General features: G+C 41.1%; 1 protein-coding gene across 4 annotated transcripts in view; it reads right to left on the bottom strand.

The window, feature by feature from the left end:
- atp8a1 (ATPase phospholipid transporting 8A1) overlaps nt 1-25851 on the bottom strand; it is a 94542-nt gene that overhangs the window by 41458 nt on the left and 27233 nt on the right. For 3 of the 4 annotated variants that reach the window (XM_076103933.1, XM_076103934.1, XM_076103931.1), the window contains exons 5-22: nt 25066-25111; nt 24806-24846; nt 22735-22808; nt 21279-21348; nt 21023-21150; nt 20011-20122; nt 19588-19753; nt 16410-16537; nt 15594-15671; nt 15397-15485; nt 12783-12827; nt 10050-10122; nt 6287-6392; nt 4536-4618; nt 2955-3004; nt 2536-2605; nt 1464-1548; nt 396-535 (exon numbers count right to left, since the gene is read on the bottom strand). In XM_076103933.1, coding sequence (XP_075960048.1) covers nt 396-535; nt 1464-1548; nt 2536-2605; nt 2955-3004; nt 4536-4618; nt 6287-6392; nt 10050-10122; nt 12783-12827; nt 15397-15485; nt 15594-15671; nt 16410-16537; nt 19588-19753; nt 20011-20122; nt 21023-21150; nt 21279-21348; nt 22735-22808; nt 24806-24846; nt 25066-25111 — 1584 coding nt within the window. The remainder of the gene's footprint in view (nt 1-395; nt 536-1463; nt 1549-2535; nt 2606-2954; nt 3005-4535; nt 4619-6286; nt 6393-10049; nt 10123-12782; nt 12828-15396; nt 15486-15593; nt 15672-16409; nt 16538-19587; nt 19754-20010; nt 20123-21022; nt 21151-21278; nt 21349-22734; nt 22809-24805; nt 24847-25065; nt 25112-25851) is intronic. The other variant, XM_076103932.1, reaches the window with a different exon arrangement.

Genomic DNA, 25851 nt, shown 5'->3' with positions numbered 1-25851 from the left:
TTTGTTTTGGGCAGCCATGAAGAACACGCCAAGTGGTTGATTTACGACTGTGGCTTCCTGTGTTTGACTAACGTTTCCACACAAACCAACCTCACAGAAAACCAATTATACCTGCTAGTGAAACCTCAAATCTCTCACACAAACACATTTCTTTTTTTTTTTACTTTTTTCACTTTCCCAGGTGTAATCACAATGACCCCATTAGTTACACAGGAGGCCTTGAGTTTATGCCCAGGCTGATTTTTCTGCAAAGAATAGACTCCTATCAAAAAAAACAGATAAAGAAAGATTGCCTCTCACTTGCATTTCACAATGAATTATGTGATGGTAGGACTAGTTTAGGGAACATAACAGGAAGTCATGGCATCAGGAACTGAAACCACACAAAGACAAACCTTCTCTATCAGTTCATAGCTCTCCTCCAGTTTCAGGGATCTGTTCTGCAGGGAAGTGCAGGCTCTGTGGTGGATCTCCAGCCACTGCTGATAGGACGACTCACTGACGTCTGTCACTGCAAAGCACAGGGTGCGAAGGCCTGGAAGAGGAAAACAGCATCAACACCTGGGTCAAAACATTGACATTTTAAAGGGGTGGTTCAGATTTTTTTGGATGAGGTTCTTATCCATAGTCAGTGTATTAACTACAGAAGATGTCATTCAGCACGCCCCAAGTTTGGAGAGGCAGACAGAAGGACTAGCAAAGGAATGCACTGCTGTGGACGGGACCTGGATTCTCACGATAGCCAACACACTGACTATGGATACGTACCTCATAAGACCCCAAAACTATCCCCTTAAGCTTTTCTATACATTTCTGGCCATTATATATATATATATATATATATGCGCCTTGTATTCAAAGCCAGATAAATACGTGGATTTAATGAACATTTATATAATGTCTGTGCAGTCTATCATATCAGTAATTGTGTTTTTAGTTGGAACTCCAAATATCTGAATAGAATTAAGACGTATATAACAATAGGCGTTATATGTTCAATGCAAATGATATTCAAGAAAGATCAAATACGTTGTTATTAATAGTTCATTCTTCCTGTCAGAAGGATAAAGGACGTTATATTTCTTTCACGCCTCTCCAAAGATCTTCACAATCTGTCCCATATGCTATATTTAGCCTACATCAAATATTCCAAATGACATCATTTTGCTGGTGTCTCACAAGGGGGCAGTATGAACTTAAAGGAGAGTCTCTGGTGCAGCTTCTTTCAGCTCCACTGCGTTAGATTAAAAATACTTCAACATACTCATATTAGGATTTACTGTTCTTCAAGTAGTGACGCATGAGGTTAAGCTCTAAGGGAAAGAAAACTACTTCTTCTGCTGCAGCTTCTGATGATCAAGTGGTGATAATGACCAGACAGAAATGCTGCAAGCCCTTAAATTTGAAGCATCTTAAGAGAGGTTTTTCTGTTGGCAGACAGGGGGCGATGTTTGTCCACTCACCCTCAGTGGCAAACTGTTCCAGGTGCTTCAACGTGATCTCTTTGTACCTCGAGCTGTCCGCCAAGCGGTCATAGATCACCGTGTCCTGAAGGGAGACAAACACGCATTGGTTATTGATACCCAGAGTGGAAAAAAAAGGAACCTCCTGGACTTGAGCTACTGCACAAATGGGTGTTCTCAGGTCGGATCTAGCCCTTTCGGTTTTCTGTTGTTTGTGTTTCAGTACATAGCTTTATGTACTGACGTAATCATACGCTTAAAAAGCAGATACTTACAGGGGAATTAATAAATCCACTACAATTGTATCTGGATCCTGTAACGGATAAATTATTCTGCGAGTAATGTGTTTTAATTACATTGAAAAGCCCAATCATTTAAGAGTTTCGCATCAAACTAAAATCGAACATTAGTGCTAATCCTGCTAATTACTTTTTGTGCATTTAACAAATATCCTTGTTGAAATTATCACAAAATAAAAATAGTGCCAAATGAAAACAAAAACTCAACTTAAAAATCAAACAAGCACAAAACCTGGATTGAGAAAATTAGGAAAACGACAGCATTCGTTTCGTATTTATCTTGTTTTTGATGTCTTTGTGAAGCACTTTGGTGCAAAACCTCTTTGGTTTTAAAGTGCTATATTAATAGAATAATAATCAAGTGTATATAACAAAAACATTCTGAGTGACTCATTGTGTAAAAATATTATAACCTTAGGCTTTGAAAAGCTTTACTAGGCCAACTCATAGCAGAATCTAGAGCAACATGTTCCCCAATCATTAAAATTGCAACAAAAATGATCATTTTCTACTGAATGTACTTATGTAACTGTGGAATGAGGCTGGTTTGGTAGCTGACTGCCTTCCTGTGGAATACAATCTTTGTCTAACCTTTATTTTGCGGAGATACATCTGTGAATTATGGCGATCTCGCTTTACACTGCTGCTCATTGAAAACAATTCCCGACAAGAGCGAGAGGCAATAAAGGGAGGAGAGTGTTCAACACTTGTGTGTGTGTGTGTGCGCGGTGATGAGCTGTCATGCGTTGCCATGGAGAGAGACAGACACTCACCGCTCCTTTGCAGTAGAGGCGGATCTTCCCAGATGGGGTGCGCATGATGACTGACATCCTCTTCCTCGTGCTGTGAGAGAAAAAGGAAAGAAAGAGAGAAGAAGGTGGAATCAGGAGAGAAAGCAAGTCAGAGAAATCGAATTACAAGGTGGTAGTACAGCCAAATGATCACGTACTGTTTGGGCTAAAAGTAGAAATCACAGTGGTGGCTAACAAGACATCACACCTCGGTCACACAATTATTAGTACACATCATTAGGGACACAGGAAGATGATGAACTCTGACATCATACAATTCTTTTGAGGTTCATAGAGTAAATACAATATTTAATGTACACCTATTAGCAACAAACTACATGATACAACACTTTTACACATAATAACTAATGAAAATAATAATGCTGTTATCAGTAGTTTACCTTGTAAACTCCAGCACATGAAGTAGTTCGTATCTCTCCTCTGTTCCAGGCTAAAACCAAAGAGACAGACATGTTAACGTACCTCAAAAGGACACATCTCCACCAGTCGTCTTCGGAGAGACAACTTATCTTAAGTAGCACAAGCCACCAGACTCAAATCAGCCTTAATTTCACTTTAAATGTGTTTATCTGTTGCCAGCATTGAGCTGGTGGAGGGAGAAGTACAAGGCAAAATTCAATTAACTTCCTTAATGGTTGAGACTGCGAGGTACAAGACAGAGTGATTAAATAGATGCTGAGAGCTTAAGAAGGCCTAATAAAGGTTAAGAAATTGGACAAACATTTTGGAGACAAGATGTTCCCGGCAGAGGAAAACATAATTTGAAAATGGTTTTGGCCTTTCTGCCTCCGCCTCCTTGAGTGCAATCATCGGGTTAGCCAATTAAAGGGACAACGGGATGAGTGACCTGAGCTTAGAGAGGACACACTGCATCAGCTCTGGATGTAAAGGCTGAGTTCTCTTTGCCATCATGCATATCACTTTTAATCCAAGGACTGCCAAATACAGAAAAATAGTCAATTATTTACTTAAGTAACTGCGAAAGATATTCTACAGATTGTAGAACTTCATAGCAAAATGAATCAGGATGTGCAGTGTGGTTAAAGGACAAGCTCAACATCACTCTTTTCTGTACAGTATCCATGCATGACTCTGCTCATGCCCGGTCACTTATCCTTAAATATGCTTATGTATAGTTTTCTTATTCTTATTTCTCTATAGACCTCTTATTATTTATGTATATTATTTTCTTCATCTCTCTGAGATCTTATTATTTTACAAGCACGCAAGTCTTTAAAAACAGGATTACGGACTGTTTGACCACTGAATGTACTTGTTCCGTTACTGATCAACACTGCAAATTCATTGGTTGACGTAATTTGATGCCATTTTAAAGTCTGTTATTTGTCTCTTTTATGGGAAATGTCTGTTATTTGTGCTTTTATGTGTGAAACTGTCTTGGCCAGGACTCCCTTGAAAAAGAGATTTGAAATCTCAATGGTACAATCCTCAAAAGAATATAATAAATCTGAGCTATTTATACTGCTTCAACAAATGTATTCCCCCTGTGGGGATCAATACAGGTTTATCTTATGTCATGTAGATGGAGCCAGGAGTCTGTTAGCATGGCTTCACATAAAGACTGGAAACAAGAGAAACAGCTATAGGTCTGTCCTAAAGCATCAAACTCTGCCACAACCTCAAAGCATTCTAAAGTGCAAGTCTAAAAACAACAATTCAGTGTTTTACTTGGGCTAACTGAGAACACCAGCTGCCGGCTGTAGCTTCATAGTTATTGTACAGACGTGAGAGTGGCATCGATCTGATCGTCCAACACTCGGCAAGAGAGAAAATAAGCGTATTTCCAAACTTTTGAACCATTCCTTTGATGAATAAACATTAAAAAAAGGCCAAAAGGCCAAAAATCTTGCAGCGTACCAGTAATGTGTAGTTGTGTAGTGAATCCAATTAATGAGTACAACAGCTTGCATGCCTTTCATGAAACGTCTTGTCCAGCTTACCATTTGCACAATGACGCTGTCTGGGGTTCTACCAGAAAACACAAAGCCAAGGGTTTGTGCTGCTCTCACCAGAGCTCCTTCATCTGGACAGCAAGAAAACAACAACAACAAAGTGTTACAGATACACACCGATACAAAACAGTGCTGTCTCAAGAACACCTGGAACTCGAACCTGACATTCATGATAAGAAACCATGTTCACATTATGTGCATGAAACTAGTTCATCGACACGTTTTCACAATGCGGGCAGTGACTGAGAGCTGTGGATCAGGTAGCTGATGCTACAGCTTGCATGAGGATGCTGCAGGGCGAGAAAAAGCTCTCAGCTTGTTTTTTACAGTTCACTTAACTACCCTTCTCTTTGCAGCTATTCCCCGCTTTGCTTCAAACCCCAAAGCGCCATAGGACCATGATTGTTTTTAAGCAATCAGGCAAAAAAAAAAAGGTCATCTCTCTTATCAAGAGCAAAATGTGAGCTGAAAAGCAGCAGTATTGCCTTATACAGTAGTTATAAAAACACTTTTAGCAAATCAATATGTGTTCATCATGTGTGCATTTATTGTTTCTGTATTGAACTGAATATAGGGGGTTAGCCTGTTTTACATCTGCGCTTACAAACATAACCGAGTCCTGAAACATCAGGACACACCTCTCATTTACTCAGCTTAGTATGTGTTAATATACTGAAAGGCTTGTCAATCAATTTGGCAACAACATAAGCTTGTGTGTTATTGTTTTTTTCCCATGAGAGCTACTTATTAGTTCACATTTGAATCACAGCGTTGAGCCTTTAAGCTTCGTGACATTTTCAGAGTTCATTAGGATGGTCCTTATTTTCAGGAAATGTACACAGTGCTGCTGGGGCAACCACAGTGTCTAGGGGGTAGGCCATTGTGCAAATGCCTTAAGCTGCAGTCATTCTTGTCAAATACAAAAGGCACCAAATTTTGAGAGTTTCAGTAGTTAATTTTTCTTTTCATCTAATGGCACTGATTTCTTGATTGGTGGGTGTCTCATCAGGGATCATAGTGAGGCTCAAAATATCAAAGTGGCCTACACCATGCATTCTGTAAACAGGATGTTTCATTTTCTAATATAATTCCAGGCTCTCTCCTGCACTGGTGATTATATAAATGTCTTGATGAAATACTGCTACCTGGAGGCTGTAGTGATGTGTTCCAGCTGCAAAGACACAGAGGTCACTAGATGGAAAATTAAATATCTAAGGGCACAACCTCGCTGATCGAAAGCACCTGGGACCAGGTCCAGGCAGTGTCACCCGCAGCTGCAGCACTTGCAAATTCATTTTCAGTTCAACTTGTGCCACCGAGCAGCAAAAAAAAAAACAGCTGCAGCAGTTTGGAATTGCAGATAAATGTGATGCTGAGCGCCATCTACAGGCAAGGAAAGCAACCGTTTCTGCAGAGTTGATACTTGTGCCACCTTGAAGGCAATGAGCGTTGCAAGTGTAAGTGACAAGCCCTTTTGATGATGTGCTTCCAAAATATCTAGTCTTGATCACAAGCTACTAAAGATTCACAAAGGATGACTTGTTTGCCATCCTGATTTCATTAATGTTTTTTGTTTTTCTCTTTTGAGCCCCCCCGACATCAGACAAAGTCTGGGCAATAAAAAAGGTCCCAAATTATACTGTGTGCACACACATCATACGATGGAGTAATACCAGGGCAGCATACTGTGAATACAGAATCTGTATTCCACTAGCTGTGTTGATGAAGGTGTAATTTACCTGGAGATGCAGCCTGGTAGGTTATTTCTCCATCTATGCGCTCAGGGACTGCAGTGTGACAGATGGCCATCATGGTCATGAAGTCCAGGATGACAGCAGCTGTAGGCTACAGAAAGTAGAAAAGGGCACTTTTGATTTCTAATGTTCTTTAATAAAAACTGTCACAACAAAACAGAAACAAAACAACTAGAAAGACATCGAAGATACTGAAGGAAGAGAGAGCAAAGACGGAGAGTGCACAGTTTGACAGACTCAGAGATGACAAACACAACCTGCTACGACAGACAGTTATTGCATGTGTTGAGTGTGCAGCCATATTTTTACAGGCAGTATTTGTACTGTGTTTATATCGCATGATGTTTGCTAGATCAGGACGGTTCAGTTCATCCAATCCAGTCCAGCAAGTAGGCAACAAATCAAACAATAACTGTTTGGGAACATTTCTAAATACCGTTTGACTTGCTCTACAGTCCACCATCTCCATTTAGTGTTGCAGAGTACCAAACCACAAACGCATGAAATGTGAAGCTCTCTGACCACTAAACATGCCATGTCATTATCGATGTTGTCCATCAGGCTGGGGAGACACACTGAGTAGTTTCATGGGGTTTTGCATACACACCGACAATCTTTTAGCCAAATTGTGGACCACAAATCAATACTTTATTATTAGTAAAAAAGTAGTGAACAGCTGAACAGATTGGGGCAACAAAATATTTCACTTTTTACGAAGCACAACTGTTTAAACAAAAGGGATTAGGCTTAAGGCCACTTATCACTTTGTTGTTAATTCGGTAAAACAACTTTTGAAAACTCATATGACTGACTTAAAACCTCACTCCTCTGTTACAAATATGTTGTTGTGACATTCAGTAGTGAAAAAACAACAACTTTGGGTTTGTCTGAAACAGATCCAGTATTCTCCAGTCAGGTCCGGCCGCACTAACGACTGCTGGTGGGATCCCACAGAGAGTCATGTACTCATGCATGTAATACAAACTTGCTCCAGTTAATAAAAAAAAAAAGGCCTAGCCTATAAACTGAGGGCATTTTATATTAATGAGGGGAAACGTATGACTAACTAGCCGAGGGCTACACTCGGACAGGCATCTGCCGAGGCTCCTGTCTAAGGCTGCAGGACCACCAGCTTCTAGTGAGGCAGAGATATCCGCTACCTTCAGGGCCACGCCGGGCCTGAATCATACAGCAAACAGTAATCAAGTAGCTGATTGTTGTTCAAAATTAGTTCAATAGCAGAATAAGATCACGGTATTATCTACCAACGTTACGACCCAATGAACCTACAGTGACACAGATACTCTACAGCAGATGTAACAATACATGCTGTACGTTGTTGACTGCTTATTACACAAAAACATCTGCTGTTCTCTTCCCTTCTCAACAAAAAGCTCTGTACACGCGCACACACAAACACACACACGGCATTGTTAAATTTGCTCTTTCTGTTGGCCATGGCAACTCTGATGAGAGATGTCTAACAGGGAACAAAGGAGAAAATGAATGGAGGGGGGAGGGCAAATCAAAGGGATTCTTGTAAATGAAAGTACACAGAGTCTATTACAGTCCAGGTGGCTGTGAGAGCCCCTCTGCCTCCTAGCAGCATGCTAATCTGGTCTGGGTTGACAGGTATCCTCTGAAGGACATGTCGGTGTGTGTGTGTGTGTGTGTGTGTGTGTGTGTGTGTGTGTGTGTGTGTGTGTGTGTGTGTGTGTGTCTTTGTGAGGAGCCAGTGGAGTTTTAGACTCTGAGTAAGGACATTTTTTTGAAAGAAACGACATTTTGGCAACATTTGACTGTTTGCTGCTCCCCTTATGCTAAGCTAAACTAACCATTTGCTGACTCCAGCTTTATATTTAACGGACAAATATGAGAGTGGCATCTATGGTCTCATCCAACTATCGGCAAGAATACAAGTTAACTTACTGTATTTCCAAATGTGTGAAATTATTCCTTTGAGGTTAGGTTCATAGTCTAAAATAAGGGATGTATTATGTCAATGAGGGTCCTCACAAGCATAGACGTATAATCGTGTGTTTGCTATCCAGGGGGGTGGAGAGTACAGGGCACATTGTGAGCTTTGCTCTGATGGCACAATTAGAAGTGACAGCTAATACTGTGCTGCCAGCTATCGCCCCCACTGACTCCTGGGTAATCTGTGTCACGACAACAGTGACGGACACTCATCACTTCAGACATGGCCAGTGTGTAAAAAAGTTGAAGGGTCAAGAGAAAATGAAGCAGAGCACCCGGACGGACGAGCGAGCAAACAAACAAACACCAACGAAGGATGCTGAGGCTCTGCAGGCGGAGAACATGTCCAGTGACTCAAGAGAACATGAAAAACACCAGAGGGGATGTTTATTTTTGTCAGCACTGCCATCCCCCTCAACACTGTATCAACACTACTCCTACAAATAGCCTGCAGCGACACAAAAGTGTTGTTAATGATAAGGATTAGCAATGTTTAAGTAAGAAGCATCCTGACGGCAATGAGGACAAAGTGTTTGAACTGTGAGAACACAAGGTGTTAAATGAAATGGATTGTTTCATTTAGCATCTATGTGTCATACAAGAGTGAGGGGAAGCACTGACGGCTTGAAGGTTAATGTTCATCTTGTAGATTCAAAAGACAGTTCAACATTTTTAAAAGCACTCTCTGAGGAGATCAAAACCTCCCTCGTGTCTGTGCAGTAAATATGAAGATACAGCCAGCAGCCAGTTAGCTTAGCTTAGCACAAAGACTGAAAACAAGTGGAAACAGATAGCTAGTGACTTCCTGGAGTCTTGTCATCACTGCAAGACTGCAGAGACTTCAGGAAGTTACTGCATTTCACAAACTATTCCTTTAGTAGCAGCGCCATTGTTGAGAGTTAATCTCCAATAAATTTAAAAACATGACATTGCATTTTAATGCGAAATCATTACCAGATAGACGGTGTTTTTGAAACAGCGGTTGGTTATGCACTATAATTAGCAGCGGGTGCGGGGCTATCAATAAGAAACTAAAGCAGATCCTGGACAAACTCAATGTGTGGAGAGATTCTGCTGTCATAACAAAGCAAACATCACAGTGGGATTACTACTTTCCCTGGGCGGTGCTGCTCTACGTAATTAGATGTGACATTCTGCCTCCCCCACGCTGTTCTGCAGCTGAGTGACTCAACCAGCCAATCAATCACAGTTTTCACCCATTTCATTACCACAGGTGGCCTTTACTGCTCCCCAAACGCATGTAAAAGTCCATATTTTGAGACAAAGGCACAACTACTAAATATTTGATTTTCTTAAGTACTTTTTGGGGCAATCTTCACATCCATAAGTTCATACTAATAAAATCCCTCTACGGCAGTTCAGTTTCCTACAGTGAAAAAGCAAATAAGCAGGTCTTCATCCTGTCAGACCGAGTGAATCAGGTTGTTTGCCTGCCTCAATAGCTATCCATCCCTCAGCACGATTTTAATCAAACTTTATGAAAGTTATTAAAGTGAATTCAGTCAATTTGTCCATCGAAACATTTGATTTTGATCCACACAAAACAAAAAAATCATGCCATGAAACATCAAGTCCTTTTCACCAGTTTTAGGACACACAATGACAAGTCTACCACATCATCAAGGTCCACTTAAAACGGCAAGAAAAGCTCAAACAACCACAGACAAATAGATTCAGAATTGCTCTCAGTCGTGTCCTAAACAGCAGCCTTCACTGTAGGCAAGTGGCGGGGAACCCTGACATTACTTACGTGATTACTTTGGAGGTTTTCCAGTAAGCTCGAGTCATTAAATCCCTCCTCTTCCGATGAGTGTGTGCTGTGGCTGGAAAGAAGAGAGGGAGAAGTCAGAAAGCCAGAACGCACTTTAATACTTGATACCACTGACAGCCCAACTGCAACATGTCGTCATTGATTAGTAAATAACATATAATCAATTTGCATCATCATCATCAGAGCATATTCTGACAACAACGCTATTGACAAAAGGTGTTCACATAAAAGTACAACTTTCTACTTGTGTCTCATGACAATGATAAGCATGAGAAAAGTCTTTCTTATGAACCAACAGCAATAGTTAGCCTGCATAGAATACACTACGATTGTCTACCACTCTGCAGCCTGATGAGCACAAACACAGTATTCTTGCCACAACCGAAAGAAAAACTGCAACTAACGACTATAATGACTGTCGATTAGTCCGCTGACTTTTCTCTCAAGCTGTATGAGATGTACACAAACTGTTTGTTTTATCTGACCAACAGAAAACCCAAACTAAAATATATGATAAGGAAAAGTATCAAATCTAAAGCTGGAACCAGTGGATGTTTAGCATGATGGAAACGCTTTATCGATGATCAAAATAATCAACGGATCTTTTCAGCTCCATATAAAACGGATATTTGCTGAGAGTGGCACCACAAAACAGATCTCAAACTGGCAGCGACACAGCCAGTGTTGTGCAACAGTATTGACATTCGTTAACGAAAGTCTCAACCGCAATGCCGACAGAATGCAAGTGCTGTTTGGGATTCAGTCCATGCTCTCAGAAGCAGCACAAAGAAAACCTATTACTCACACACTAATCAAAGCAAAACCCTAAGAAATGACTGGAAACACAATTAGTCTCTCATACTTGTACCACAAATGCATTTCGTTGCTGGCAAGATGCAAAATAATTCAATATATTTCATTCCATTAGGAATATAGCAAAAGAAAAAAACATAATACAATCTTTCATCAACAAAAGAAAAACATGCTGAGCTGCAAAAAACAAGAGTTTGGATTGCAGAGAAGACATTTTCATTGTTAAAAGGTAAAGATGTGTTTTATCCCTTCAATGGTGATTCTGTATGTAGCCACCAGCCGCTCTCTGGCTGTCGAGCAGGGATCAATTCACGATTCTGTGATGAATAGAGCCCGATAGATCAGGTAGACGGCAGCGTTGTCCGTGGCACAGGGGCTTGATAAAAATGTTACTGAGGCCGCCATTAGCAACCATATGTCTTTCTAATCCCACAGGAAACACTCTTGGGGTTCCTAAGAGCCAAACAGCAAAACTCCCATCCACTGCGCCGCAAATTGAGGTTTTGGAGGAAAGAATTATGGGGAAAACACAGTGAAGCCATCGAACAGCAGGGCTGGAGTCAATATTGCGTTACACCTACGTAGATGCACAGGAGAAATGTACCACACTTGCAGGCTTTATGAAGATATATGTTCGAGATATATTTATATATTTCAAGAGCCTTGTGCAATTATGTGAAATAGAAAAAGATTCTGCAGAGACTGAAAAACTACAGCACCGTTGAAATAAAATCTATGGAGTCATTAGTACTGTTTCTAACCCTTGGACAGGGGAGGAAGCCCGAAGCTTTTCTCTACTGCAGCAGCAGCGTAGTCCGCCACGCCGATCGTCTTGATGAAATGTCTGAGGCACGGGGCTCGGTGTGGAGGACGGTCAGCTATTGATTATCTGTCAGCACACAGAGTTCCTGTCACTATGGGAACAACGGTGCTGGCTGTTCACAGTCAATAGCCGGAGACCGATTCCTGTTTAAACCTTTTACACACATGCTCTCCTGGAAATAAAGATTTCACAACTGACCTGCGTCAAGATGACAGTGTTTGACCCCATAATGCGATAGGCTCTGATTTAAATGAACCTCGGATGAAGACATATCCAGGTCTGCCTTTGTTTTGTTTGTTTTATATCTATCAATAGGCATTCATTCTTCCTTGTTCCTGCATCCTTAACCTATTTTGTGTACAAATAAAGTCTCTAACTCCATTGTTTCAGTGAGAAAAATAAGCAGCAAAAAGAGTCATGCCCTCATGGAAGCTGGCAACTTCCTTTAAAGCAGCAAGATTCAACAATTTGGCATAATAGGCATTAACAAACAGGCCCCAATAATCCCCCATGCAAAATAGACGAGACACACCCATGCTGTTACTGCAGATCTCAACACTAGCAGATGGATCTCAGAAGGACTGTGAGTGTGTGTGTGTGTGTGTGTGTGTGTGTGTGTGTGTGTAGGTGTGAGAGAGAGAGAGAGAGAATAAGTAGGAGTGTATCTACCACCTCCAAATTTAGTTCGCTGTTAAGCGGGGAAAAGGAGAATGTGCTGCACAGCTTCAGCCTCAACACAACAGACACTAAAGGTTTGGGCTTTTCAAACTTGCTGAATGTACAAGTGCCTGTTGCGAAGCCACAAAACGTCACCACTCAGAATTCAATAAGAATTCTTGTACAGTCAACACATAACAGAACATTTGTTGAAAGGCCGTTGTTTCACATCAACGGATATGCAAAGTGAATCAAGAGCCACAATCACATACAACACGTCCAAAGAGAACAACAACAGCAACACGCACATTAAGGTATTGTGTTCAAAGTCACGATTTCCACAAGGCAAGGCAGCACTACTACATCACAGCGAGGAGCGGAAAAAAAAACGACCACCATTTCACACAGAGTCATCTTACCAGTCGTCCTCTGCAAAACTACCCTCCTCAGCCTCAGGGACGTGGCTGTTGGAGAAAAGATTACCTTGTTGACAAAGTCTGTTGTTAACGTGTTCTGTGAATGTACAGACGCCAGGATTGGATTAAAGATGGGTTTGTTTATGGGTTGGCAGGTGTTAGAGTATGATAGGTCAGATGCCGGGAAGGACAGTAGCTGTTGTAGTTAGGTGGTGAGCAGTGATCATAGCAGGTCCTCTATTCATTTGGAAACTCTCATATCGGTATGCTAGGAGCCGGTTAGCTTAGCACAAAGAGGGGGAAACTACAGCTGCAACCGAATGTGCGGCTGAACAGCTAAATGTGAGCATTCTGTGTATATTTTCAAGGCCACCAAAGAACGCTGCCATGAAGACAACAATGTTTGAAACTAAATGTGGTCAGAGAGCACACCGCTCTAAAATGAGGCAACAAATTATTTTGACATCTCTGCTCTGGCAGACTGACTGCAGTGCAGCGTTTTGTTAACTGTACGGAGTGGAGCCGACCAGACGACATGCTCCACTGAACACCACGGCTTGATTCATGCTGTGAGCCTGTTCACTCTTGCACCTTCAGTGGGGCAACATTTTGGTTATCTGCATTAACAACAAACCAATCCGTCTGCATACGGGCTGATGTACTGTATTAGACGAATGTAACAACTGTATCCAGTGTACATGTCAACTGGGTTACACTTTACAATCACAAATTGCTTCTTCAAAAGAAAATCAAAACATATTTTTCTGTTATTTTTGTCAGTTAAGTACATTTAAAACAAACATGTTTTCACTCAACTCCAAACTAATAACACCCAGGAGGATTCTGGGAGCCTTTCTAGCCTAAACAATATCTCTCCTTAAGATTCGGACTCCAATCGCGTGGAATTAATTAATGTCTACACCCTTGGGGTCGGCTTTATTAATTACAGCAGCGCTTAATTTATGGGGAGGGACACATGCAGGCGGCGGTCTCAGGGGGGACTTTGTGTGTGTGTGTGCTGGCACCAAATTACAAGTCACGCCACAGAGAAAGTGCTATTTATGTGCATTAGTATTAAAATATGAAATGTTAAATCCTCATTTTTACTCAAATTATTTATTTATTTGCACAAGAACATACGACTACATCCTGAAGTAATCACATATTTAGAATTCTGTCCTTGTGAATCAAGTGAATTAAAATCAGTGCTGGAGAAGCATTGAAGTCTTTTAATTCCAGAGTTGGAGACATGTTACTGACAGAGAATTTAGAGTTGAATTGAATTGCCTCACAACTACTATGATCCATACTTCATGATCAACATGAGACATCAGACTGGATGCTATTGTCTAGTGAATTAAAATACAAAACAATGACCTGCACTGTAAACAGTTTTAGATTCTAAGCCTCCCAACTCTTATTTTGGTAACCCAGAAGAAGAGGAAGAGGAGCAGGCCAAATGATGGCATTGTCAGAACAGCCCAGCCTCATTAGAACCTGCCTTTTTTTTTCTCTCCTGCTATGAAACACTCATCCATATTTATCAGTTGCATAAGAGGGAGTCCTCCTTTCAGAGAATCAAAGGAAAACATCTCTAGTTGGGATGAAGGAGAGAGACTGCTGCCAAACGTCAGCCTTTGCAGGGAGGAGTGTCTGTCCCTGATCACCAGCAGGCTTGATCCAATTAGATAACCAGAAAAAAGGCAGAGAAAAAGAAAAGGACATTCTGGAGCCCAAAAACACCCCTAAAATGACAACCGTTTAAAAATAACATATATATGTCAGCAATGATCCTGTAGGTATCACATCATCAACATGATGTACTTAAAGTGACTTTATGTTTGTGACCCGGGGATAGACAATGAGACGTCTGGGCTAGCAGTCATATCATAATGAGAGCTTTGGGACAGAAAACTCCAGATAAAATACTCTCTTTTGTCCTTCAGTCTGCACTCCATCAATCAAGCTTTTATAATTGAATCCTAATGGGATTAATCATGTACTGTCACGCCTGCACTTGCTTTGGTTCTGTGAAGATCTGCTCTCCCACTTGTTTTGCATCCACTGAGGCTAATTATCTATGCACTAAAATGAAATGAGAGTATATTCAGGGGAAATAACATTAAGTGCTGATTTAATGAAATGTTAAAATATAATACAATATGCTTTTATGGCAGTGGAGCCGAGGGACAAAGTTAATTCATGTGGATGGCGAATTCTGACTAAACCCCTACATTTACAAGAAGATACTGTAAGCTGCAAATATTCTCGTGTCTGACTTGCATCAAGCTTTGGACCTTGTAGGGAAAATAGTAACATTTATTTCCAGTTTTCCAAAACACATGACCTCCAACATGACAAACGATGGACATAAGCCTACGAAGTAGAGAGTAAAGTGCCTTTGCTTGCAAATGTCTGTCCGCCTTTTATTTATAGTTTATGTTGAGAGGAGCACCGATGCAGCTGCTAATGAGAAGGCGAGGGAGGAGAGAGGGAGACGCCAGCTGTACTGTGATGCACACTCTGCATTTAATGAAGGGGATGGGGGAAGCAACGGTAGAGGATGCAACGAGGGGAGGAGGGAAAATCAAAAAGTGTGAGGGAAGCGGAACGTTACCCATAGGCCACACCAGCGACGGTGCACTTCTTGAACTGCATCACGTTGCAGGTCAGGGTCCCCGTCTTATCAGAGAAAATGTATTTCACCTGTATGGGTAGAGTCAGGATGGGTAAACATGTAATTCTAAAGCAGAGATATACCCTTTAAGTAAGCATTAGCATAATGTAAGGTAGTATTTGAGCAGCATAGTTTACCTGGCCGAGTTCTTCATTCAGGTTGGAGGTGCGAGCCATGGCAGGTGTGTTTGTGGGCTCATAGAGCATATCAGTGTCCTGAAACCAATAACTGGAAGCGTAAATTCACTAAAGACACAACATCTTTGGTAACAAAACAAATTAAACTTTATAACAGCAGTGAAATTAAAAATCCACTCTTTTTTCCTCTCTAGAAAACACTGAACCAACTGGGGCTGCTGAAAGAGAAGCCAGCTGAGAGCTGCCCTAAATGTTGCTAAATATTCCTTGCTAGGATTTTCATTTAAAATTTAATGAATAAAAAGAGCTCAGAATAACTTCAGGCAAAAAAAAACTGTACGTTTGGTAAGCTGAGATAGTTGGTGGGGTTGACCTAGTTGCGAAACATATAAGAATAAAATATTGTAGGTGCTCACTCAGATATTTCACGTCAGTAAGGGTTCTGACTGTTTCGGCGGTTTTTACACATTTCAATATGTTGTGTTTTCATAAAAAAAAAGCTACAAACACCTTAGAAAGGTGATATGGCGAATGTGTTAGCAAACAGTGGCTTCTTTACACATCGAGCAGACAGAGCAACGTTAGCATTGATTTGGAGTCAAGTTTGTGCAAACCTGATCACCTAAGTTCAATATTCACTCTGTTTTTAGCTCCGTTTTGGTCTCGCTCCTGACGGAACTACAGTACGTCTGCTTTTGGAATACATGCAAACATTGAGACATGCATTTAAAAGTTAATTTCCTCTCTGAAGTCCCACCTGTTTAGGAAATACTGCATCTATCCGTTAGTTTAGTTCAGTAAATTGCTTCAACTCACCCAGTTGATGAAAAAGGCTTGGATGAACTTGATAACCTCCAGGGTGACCAGGAGACTGATGGGGATCAGGTTGTTGAACAGGATGATGAAGGTGAGGAAGTTGAGGCCAAAGTTAGCCGCTCCGCCATCTAATCAGGGGACGAGTTTTGGACAGAAGGAAGTGATACAAAGGAGACTCATCAGTGCTGGTTCATAAATATCCGTTTGTTAAATGAAAATGCCCAAAGCTACTTCCAGCCAATGATCAACTTTATCCCAATCCAGAGAATGTTTTGGGCTAACGTCGCGCATTAGCTGGAATTAACCATTTCTTCCACCCAACCTCATCCTCTTACGACTCAACTGATTAACAGTCCAATTTAATGTCCCAAAGATTCAAAGTAGCGAACAGGGACTGAAGTATCTTGAATGTCATTAGTGTCACAGCAGCAGCCTTGGCATCCAGCATGATCCAGGCAATGAATTCCACAAAGCACTATGCAAAATGGTGCTGGTCCCCCCCCCCCCCCGAAGCCCCAAACAATTGGCAAGGATCAACATGTAACCCCACTGACATCAAACATGAAAACAGGAGGGATGTGATTTACCTTTCCTCAGCTTGCAGGAGGTGCAAATGTTACCTTCCTTAACCCAAGCCTTGATCTTAGCATTGCGGTTGAGAGGGACAGCCCTTCCCCATGACAGAACGATTGCAAAAACAAAAACTGGATGGCAGAATGGAAGCTACTGCTACTGGTACCACAACACATACAGGAGGGAATACATTTTTTTCAGAAGTGGGGGGGAAGACAAACGTATTGGATGCTCTCAAGACAAAGGAGGGAGATTCAGTCCATAGCACATTCTCAACCAACAAGGAGTGGAAAAGAGGGGGTGGATTATGCCAGCGAAAAAGTTTGGGTATTAATGATGATCACTACGTCACCTCATTTCTAGTAGCCAGCTTGTGATATTGTGATGTTAAGCAAGTTTCCTGCTATCAGATGAGACAGGGCTACTGTGATGGATCAGTGGAGAGTCACTAAAAAAATACAAATCAAACCATAGCAAACCAGGACATGCACCAGTCACACAAGTGCAAAAGTACACCAGATGCCTTCTCTTAAATATACGTCACTGTAATGTAGGAGCAATATGAATACAAGGTGTTCTAACCGAGCATCATAAAAGTATCTTTTATGATTAATCCAAAGCAAGTTGTTGCAGGAGTTGGACTGTAAATTGTTTAACAGTTATATTTTGTTTGGTGTGGCACATGTACATTACAGTGAGAAGACCACACCTCCTCGACATTATGCTCAAAAGCAGAAGAGGGACCAAAGAAAAAAAATATTATCATGCCGTCAGATAACACATCAGCAGTTTACTAACAGAGGTAGTCAGCAGAAAGTCAATGATATGGTGATAAATGCACAGCTACCTACAGAAACTGACTGAGTAAACAGAGAGCAGGTGGCATGAATGCATAACAAATGACAATTTTTGCGCTCAATCTGCATCAAGTGAAGTTGTCAGAATGTATAGGCTTAATGCCGGGGATGACCTGTGTCAGCACTCTGCAGCGGGTCAAAGTCAAATGAATTACTCACCAGGCATGCATAATCGCAGGCCTCTGTGACGTACGCCCTGTGTGAAGCGGAGCGGGCTAACATTGACTCGTCTGTTCCTTTCTGCATTTAACTTCCGAATGTTGGTAAGTGAGTGAAATTACCATAATTTAGGAAAATATAGTCGTGCAAGTAAACAGAATGTTTAAGATTTGACAATCTCCCCACCTCTCTCTTTTGTCACTGGTTGGATAATGTGCACTGGACAGAGTCTCAACAACTCCTTATGGAAGTACAATCAGTCTCAAGATGGACGTCTGCCTTATGACTTACACTCCCCTTATCAGTGTGTTATGGGGTCTTTTAGATGTGGGTTTTAATGCCACTGACGGCAACGTTGAAACCCTTTTAAAACCAATCGAAGCCAATGCAACATTTCCTAAAAAGGGACAGTGTAAGTCGTAGTGCAAGCTTAGTTTGACCAGGGCACAACCTCTCCTACAAAGGCCTATCAGGGTACAGAGTAATGGCCGGCGTGTCACGATAATCACTTTGCATACCAGGTTCAGAGCTTCATCACAACAGACCAACAGCCACGGCAAAAGAGCAGACAATATTTGTTTGTGTCGCATTAATGTCTGTAATTGTACCTAAACATTTTCTATACGGGCTTGAGAACACGTGTAAATAACTAAATGGGTTTTCACCTTTTCCCCTCCCTCCCCTTCCCTCTCGGTCTGTCCTTTGAAAAATCCACACAAGAAAAGAAGGCGGCAGAGGCATTTAGAAAATGTCAGCTCTTGCCCCTCGGGTTGCGCCACATGTTGTGTTCGAGCAATGAACACGTACAAGCTTCCTGCTATGAAAAGCTTCCCGAGTGCAACCTCATCTCCCCGGCAGTCAAAGCAAATGCTGCTATTCATTTATTGTAAAGAATTGAGGGGACAAAAAAAAATAAGATGAGGGTCTGAAAGCTTGGGAACTGCAAAGTGTTTAACGTGGCACAAAGAAAAATGGAGTAAAAGTGAGACAGTGTGTGCATCAGGCACTGAAAATAACTAGACGAAAGTATAAGAGAGCTGGAGGGGAAAAACCTATTGTTGGATCCCTGGTATGTGCTTGTCCATGGCATGGGCCCATACAAAGTAGGGCAACCATATAGGGGGCGAGGGTAGGGGGCTTCATTTGCTTAGCAAAGGCAGAGCTTCAGTAAAGGGTTAGTAAGGGAAGGTCATTCACGGATGGCCAAGGCTTTTAAATGGTTGTTACCTGGAGCTGTTAAAAAAACGACAACAAAGAAAACAACAAAATCAAACAGAACATTAGAAAGGAACAAAAAAGTACAGCAGCGCAGTGATATTCAACCATTTCTTTTTTTCACTCAAACTCATTCACAACACATCTATGCATGTCACAGCTGTCTTTTCTCAGTTAACAGGGAATTCACTTATTCCCACATTGCCACATATTTCACTTGTAATGCGAAACATAGTTTAACTGAGGCAACATAAAAACGACACAACACATACCAGCATTTAGGAACTTAAAATGACAAAGAAATAAGCTGATATGGACAAGTGAGACAAAATATGTGGAATAAGAGGTGCAGCGTGGGCTGTTGAGACTCTTACAGTTGAGATCCATGTACCAGGCATCATTGCCGTACTGGTACTTCCAGATGGTTTGGCCAATGGAGCAGACCAGAGAGATGGCCAGCAGGCAGCCAAACAGCACGAGGATCTGAAAGTTGGTGATACGCTCCACGTTGGACAGCTTCAGAGGAGGCCGAGTGGAATTCTGGGTAACAGAGGACAAGATAGTTGTGGTAAACCAAAAAATTAATAAGTATGACGAAAGGTGATGCTCTCTATCTGTGCTCTTAACAGCAAGATAAAGCATGATCAGGGTAACTCAACTTTTGTAACAAGCTGCTTAAGAGCATGAAATGTCTTAAATATGGTATATTTGTTTACTTACCTGTTCAATAGACTGAGCTTTTTCTTTTAACTTAACAGTAAATAAAACCCTCCCAATATTTTGGAAATATGCTTTACCTGCATGAGCTTTGTGTCATGTCCAGTGTAGACCACCACACCATGCACCCACTGAGTGTTCCTCAGCTGGGCTCCTCTCAGAAGGATCTGGTCTGGACCCAGTGGTGCTGTACTGTAGTAAGAAACATCACTGCCATGAGAACGTTCTTCATACAGAACAACAGGCTAACATGGTGTCTCACAAGTTGGTCAAATAGGTTTTTGTTAAGGAAGCCTTTGGTTGATAGAAATAACTGACTCAATGAGGGTTGACCTGACAATCAATCACTGATTTTACATTTACCAGTTCGATTCCTTATTGATAAACATGTCAATACTAACAATAACCATGATTCAATATTACAACACGAAATAAGCTTTCCTGACGGACATTCCATAACAACAAAAACTAGATTAGTATTTTGTGATGCTATGAAAGACCTTTTCACATAAATATCTATAAAAACACAGCCAGTATTAAATTGGCCTCTAAGTACAACTGAATAAACTCAGTTATAAATCAGATAATACATGTGCATGTACTTTTTAATAGTAAACAGATTGGTCCTGAAACCAGTTGTAACAGTGGTGTTTAAACTGACATGCATCCAAGCCTTAAGGAAGTGATGTCTTACGTTGTGTGCTGACGAAACTGAATAATGGATAAAAGTCTTTACTTGTGAAAAGATTTCCATCAAAATGAAAATACAGCCCATCAAACTACACACCCACCAAAAGCTAAGCTCTCCATATTCAGGAGAGCTGTATCGTCCCAAACTCAGAGAATCAAGCCATGATATCATAAAAGCAGGCATACAGCCTATAATGCATTTTCTCTACAATGGCAAAGCTTCCAAACAAATCTCTAATTCAATTTAACTGAGGCAGGTGCTTCCATTTATTCAGGAGAAAGATTAAATAATCCCTAAAACCTCATAATGCACTGATACTGGCTCTGCTCCTGGCTAATGGGCTATCGAGTCTGTAAAGGAGGGGCAGAGAGCCAGGCGTGGAGCTCCGCGACTGAGCCCACCTGTGTCCATCCAGGCGGATGTTCCCAACAAACTCGTACAGATGGCGGTTTGGGCTCTCGCACTCCATCCGCCCGGAGAGCCGCACCAGGCTGTCGATGTCCTTTATGTCTGCGGTGATCTGGAGACCCTGTTGATGTCATTACAGCAACATTATAGCAGTGATTCCATTGTTGTTGTTTTTATCAATTAGTGTTGAAGCCCTGCAGAAGATTTCTCTTAGTTCACATTGTATAGACAGTAACTAAAGACAATCACCTGTCTGATTTTCAGGTTTGTTTCTCCATCCAAGTTAGATGTTTCGATGTAGCACATACCCTGTGGTTCACTGTAGTGGAGGGAGAGGATTTAGAGACTTGGAAGCAGTAAAATAATATGACAACTGCTATTCATTCATATATTACAGTCTTACCTCAACTGTTCATTATTTTATATGATTATAATTTGAAATAATATACCAATAAGCAAAGTACTGATAATTTAACAATAATAAAATATCACTTTTAATGTAAATTTTGGGTCTCAAACTAAATATTATTATTAAATAAGGTTCTTCAACAAAACAATTATGTGCGACTAGATCTCTGCAAACGGCGATGCTGCACGTCGGCCTAAAGGCCAATCAGAAACAGAATAAAACTATTTACTGAGTGGAAGTTACCCACTTAACGTACAGTTAATGTCCCTGAGAGAGACGTAACAGAGTTTAACCGTCTAAAATACAGAGCAAAGGGACAGGGGGGGGGGGGTGGAGAGGGAGAAACCACACAGAGAACAGGGATGTCTGAGCGAGCAGGCATGCCGAGCACAACAAACTCGGACAAACGGGCCTCTGACAGACTCTGGGCACGGGGACAGAGAGTGAGCGCATGCCGCTGCTTGAGGTGAGCCGGGTCGCTGGTTAGCTACTCTTTTCATGGAGTGATGTACTCGCACTGAAGGCTGGTCCAAACACTCACGGGGCGGAGGAAGGGAAAATCAAAAAGATATCTGGGCACTGAAGCCCAACTACAACTAATGAGAGGTTTGGAATCAGCTGCAGTTAGCCATCACACGAGAGTTTTGTTTTACGGAAAGCGATGGCCAGGAAGTGAATACTTAAACTTGTTGTTATTCATAAAAGAGCTAAATACTTAAGTTTGATCCAATGTTAGCAAAACTATAATTCCAAGATGCTTTTCAACTTGACATCTTGGAATGTGACTGCATGCAAACTGACACATATTAAATGAAATTGTTGCATTCAGGGTGCCAAACGAGCCATGCAGAGGGCAGAAATGTTGGGAATAAATTCACACCCAATAAGAACATATCTCAAAGAAGGAGCGTGTGCTCCTGTGCTGTATGTAATACATGATGTCTCCATTCACTCTGAGCAGCGTGAGATGTTTCAGTCAAACATTGAAAAGGGTCTATTGGACAAGTTATGGTGTAAGACAGAATACCACATAATACAATGACCGCTATTATGGCTGCCAAACCGTAATGTAGGAAGAAAAGAAAGGGACCTGGTTTCATTGACTGCGGCACTGTGACAATATCTGGTTGTTGCCAGTAATCACAGGCCCCTTCCTTCATTAAGACTGTAAAATAAACTATTTATTATTTGTGACAGGAGTGAGAGAAGAGCTAAAATGTCTCGTCCCAGTTGGTACAAACACAGCCCCCATCTCTCCCATCGCTGTTTGTTTGGTAGTGTTGCTTGTTTCCTGACCTGGACGACAGTATCACGAGGTCAGCCGGGAGGTGGTCCCCATTAGCAGCTCTGACTACTTCCCCAACAGCCACCTGATATTACCAACCACACACCAGCAGGGGGCGAGAGAGGAGGTGTGGCAGTTGATCGCACAGGGGGGGGGGGGGGGGGGGGGCAGGATCGGAGGAGACGAGGTAAAGGAAAAAAAAAAAGGAAGGGATGGAGAGGATAACAAATAGACAGATGGACAGACAAACAGCAAACACATAAGGGGAGAGAGAAGAAGAGCAAAATTATCAGTCCTGTGTGGTCAGAGGGTGCGGTTGGTATCTGTTCCCCTTTTCACAAAAACATTTAGAAAAACATGATACGGTAAAGTTGATGATAAAATTACTCAGAGATGTTACGTTTTTAATTTTAAAAAATTTATATTCAGAACAAAAATGTGGGAAGTCCCCACTGACCCACCTAGAGAAATGATGGTTGTCACAACCGGATACTAGAAATCTCTTCTAGCTCTTTAAGTTATGCATTACCAAACTAAATGTACATCCCATAGCCACCTTAACATTGGCTCTATTTATTATCTAACCATCACTTCTTTAAGGAGAGCAAGAAGAAGAAAGAAGAGAGAAAATTCCACAGAGTCAGGCAGCAGGGTGGACTCCTATACCTGGGTGACAAAATAACAGCATCCGCAGGAACGAAATCACTGCCTTTTACTCTAATAATATCGCCCACTTCAATCTGTGAAAATAAACTGGTTACTGCTGTGCACCGCCTATAAAACAGCACAAAACACGAGTTCTACATCAGGAGCAAAGATGCACAGCCGGTGAGGAAAAAGGACATTAAAGCAGTAAACATAGTGCAGAAACAGCTGGAGTCTTCCTTCTGTTACTACTAAACTTTGCATTCAGCAGCTTCAGAAGAAAGAAAAAAAACACACATCTAATTATGAGAAAACAAGGATAAATTAGCAATCATCAAATGTTTTGTCTTCTGTAGTATAAACAAAATATATTACAGCTGAAAAAAAAAGGATTACATAAAATGCATGAACCACAACAAAACAATTCTGCTGCCAAAACCATGGATACTGACATTGATGACATACTGATATTAATAATAGTGATCTAGGTATATTTGGCAAAAATATATCTAGATGCCCTGAAAGAGTTTAGAGTTAAAAGAGTTTGGAGACCAAGTAGAAATGTTTGAGAGAAGCCGCTTTTAGAATATGCATGATGAAGATGTAAAACGCATCAATTATTTAAAGATGGCCTTTTTAGAGAGGATTTCTGTGTATAAAGGGGAGGGACATACACATACCAGCAAGAAACACAGTGATTGTCTCTGCATGAACCAAGTCAATGTGTGAATCAAATACTTTGTTAAACAATATCTTAGTCACAGAAACTCTGGGCCATCACATCACTTTGATGCAGAAAATATCTGTTTAATAGTCAGTTAATTTCAATTGAATCTTATCTTGCGTACTTCCTAAACCCCTCCCTTCAACATATATCATGCACTGCCACATATATCGATTTATTTTACCATCTTGTTGTGGCATGTATTGTGTCTTAAATATGTGATGTAATTGATTTTCCTGCAATTTCTTTTCTGGCTCATATCCCAAGTGCAGAAAGAAAGATTCATCTTTGACTGCACTGCCACATGCTGAATGTACCTCTAATGGATGAGTGAATATTTCAAATTACCAAACGGTCTAAATCCAAGTCATTTCTGCGCTCCCTGGTGTTTTATCTGCTTTTAGAGAAAATGTTCCAGCCACAGTAACAAAACAGTTTCATTTTGAGGGAAGAGAGGAAGCCTCTCTTTGTCCTCCAGCTTTGCCTTCTAATGACCGTCCACATGGAAACGCTGGATTAATTAGCGACCAGATACTAGAGGGGTCAGGGGGTGTACGCATGTGTGTGTGTGTGTGTGTGTGTGTGTGTGTGTGTGTGTGTGTGTGTGTACAGAATGTGAGAGATTTCTCCAATTTACAACAGCACCAAAGATGGTGAAATCTGCTCAAGTTGAATAAAATGTGAGCTGGTGGAAATGACCATTAGTGACATACCTTCTCCCAGTGAACAATCTCCCAGGCACCATTCCTCAGTACTGTGGCGAGAAATGAGTCATGGAAATAGTTACAGCGAGAGAGAAAGAGGAAGTAAAAAAGACAAAGAAAATAGGAGCCATATTACAATGCAGCCATCAGCTTTATAAGGCTTACTTGCTATGCAAATACTTCTACACAAAATAGTATGTTTCCTAGTCAAACCATCAACACATTGGCTTTCCTATTCAAAAACCTGAAGAAGAAATGATTTTCTGTACCTTGACATTCCTTTTTGTTGACAACACCGTCAGCATTGTGGCGTTTCTGTAGGGCAGAAAAAAACAAAGCTATTATCCTCTGAATATACGTTAATTAAAAAGTAACGACAAACAAATAAGGGAGAAAATAAAGTTATTATTAGATAAACTATGCTAGATTACAAAAGCCTCAAATTCTGTGATTTTATAGGAGGAAGTGGCCCGAAGAGGCTGACGCTGTAAAGCACCACTCACTAGCTCCAGTGAGAGAAGTCGGCGTTTACAAGCTGAAGAAAGATTACACCGTTGCACTGACGGTGGAGTTTACGTGTGTATTCTCACTACGACGACACAGACTTATATAATGCAGCATGGTATGCTGCATTATAGAATGCAGACAGCATAGAGTTTTTGCAGTGGTGGCCCCAATAAAAATCCAATAATCTTTGTAATGTTGATGATTTACTCAACCCTTTGTAACAGCGTACACAGAGAAAAAAAGACAGTAAGCACATACAGCAGGCACTGGACCGAGCAGAGACATTACTGCAAAAAGTCAAAACTGCACAGTGTTCTTCTCTTACTGTGGCTGTTTAATCAGATCTCCCACAGGAAAATACAGCACTAACAAACATTTACAAGTGTGTGTGTGTGTGTGTGTGTGTGTGATAAAGAGTCAGGCCTTTCAGTTTGGTCACCTGTTCATCATTTTGAGTTTTGTGTTTGCATAGTGTGATATTTGTTTATGCCGTTTGTGTCAGAGAAAGTCCTGTTTAGTTGACACTTTGCACAGCAACAGTAGATACA

The sequence above is a fragment of the Anarhichas minor genome, unplaced genomic scaffold (genome assembly GCF_050575085.1).
Source record: "Anarhichas minor isolate MPS153535 unplaced genomic scaffold, ASM5057508v1 ptg000028l, whole genome shotgun sequence".
Lineage (NCBI taxonomy): Eukaryota > Metazoa > Chordata > Actinopteri > Perciformes > Anarhichadidae > Anarhichas > Anarhichas minor.
The sequence above is the reverse complement of the archived record's forward strand: the minus strand, read 5'-3'. Positions and strand labels throughout refer to the sequence as shown.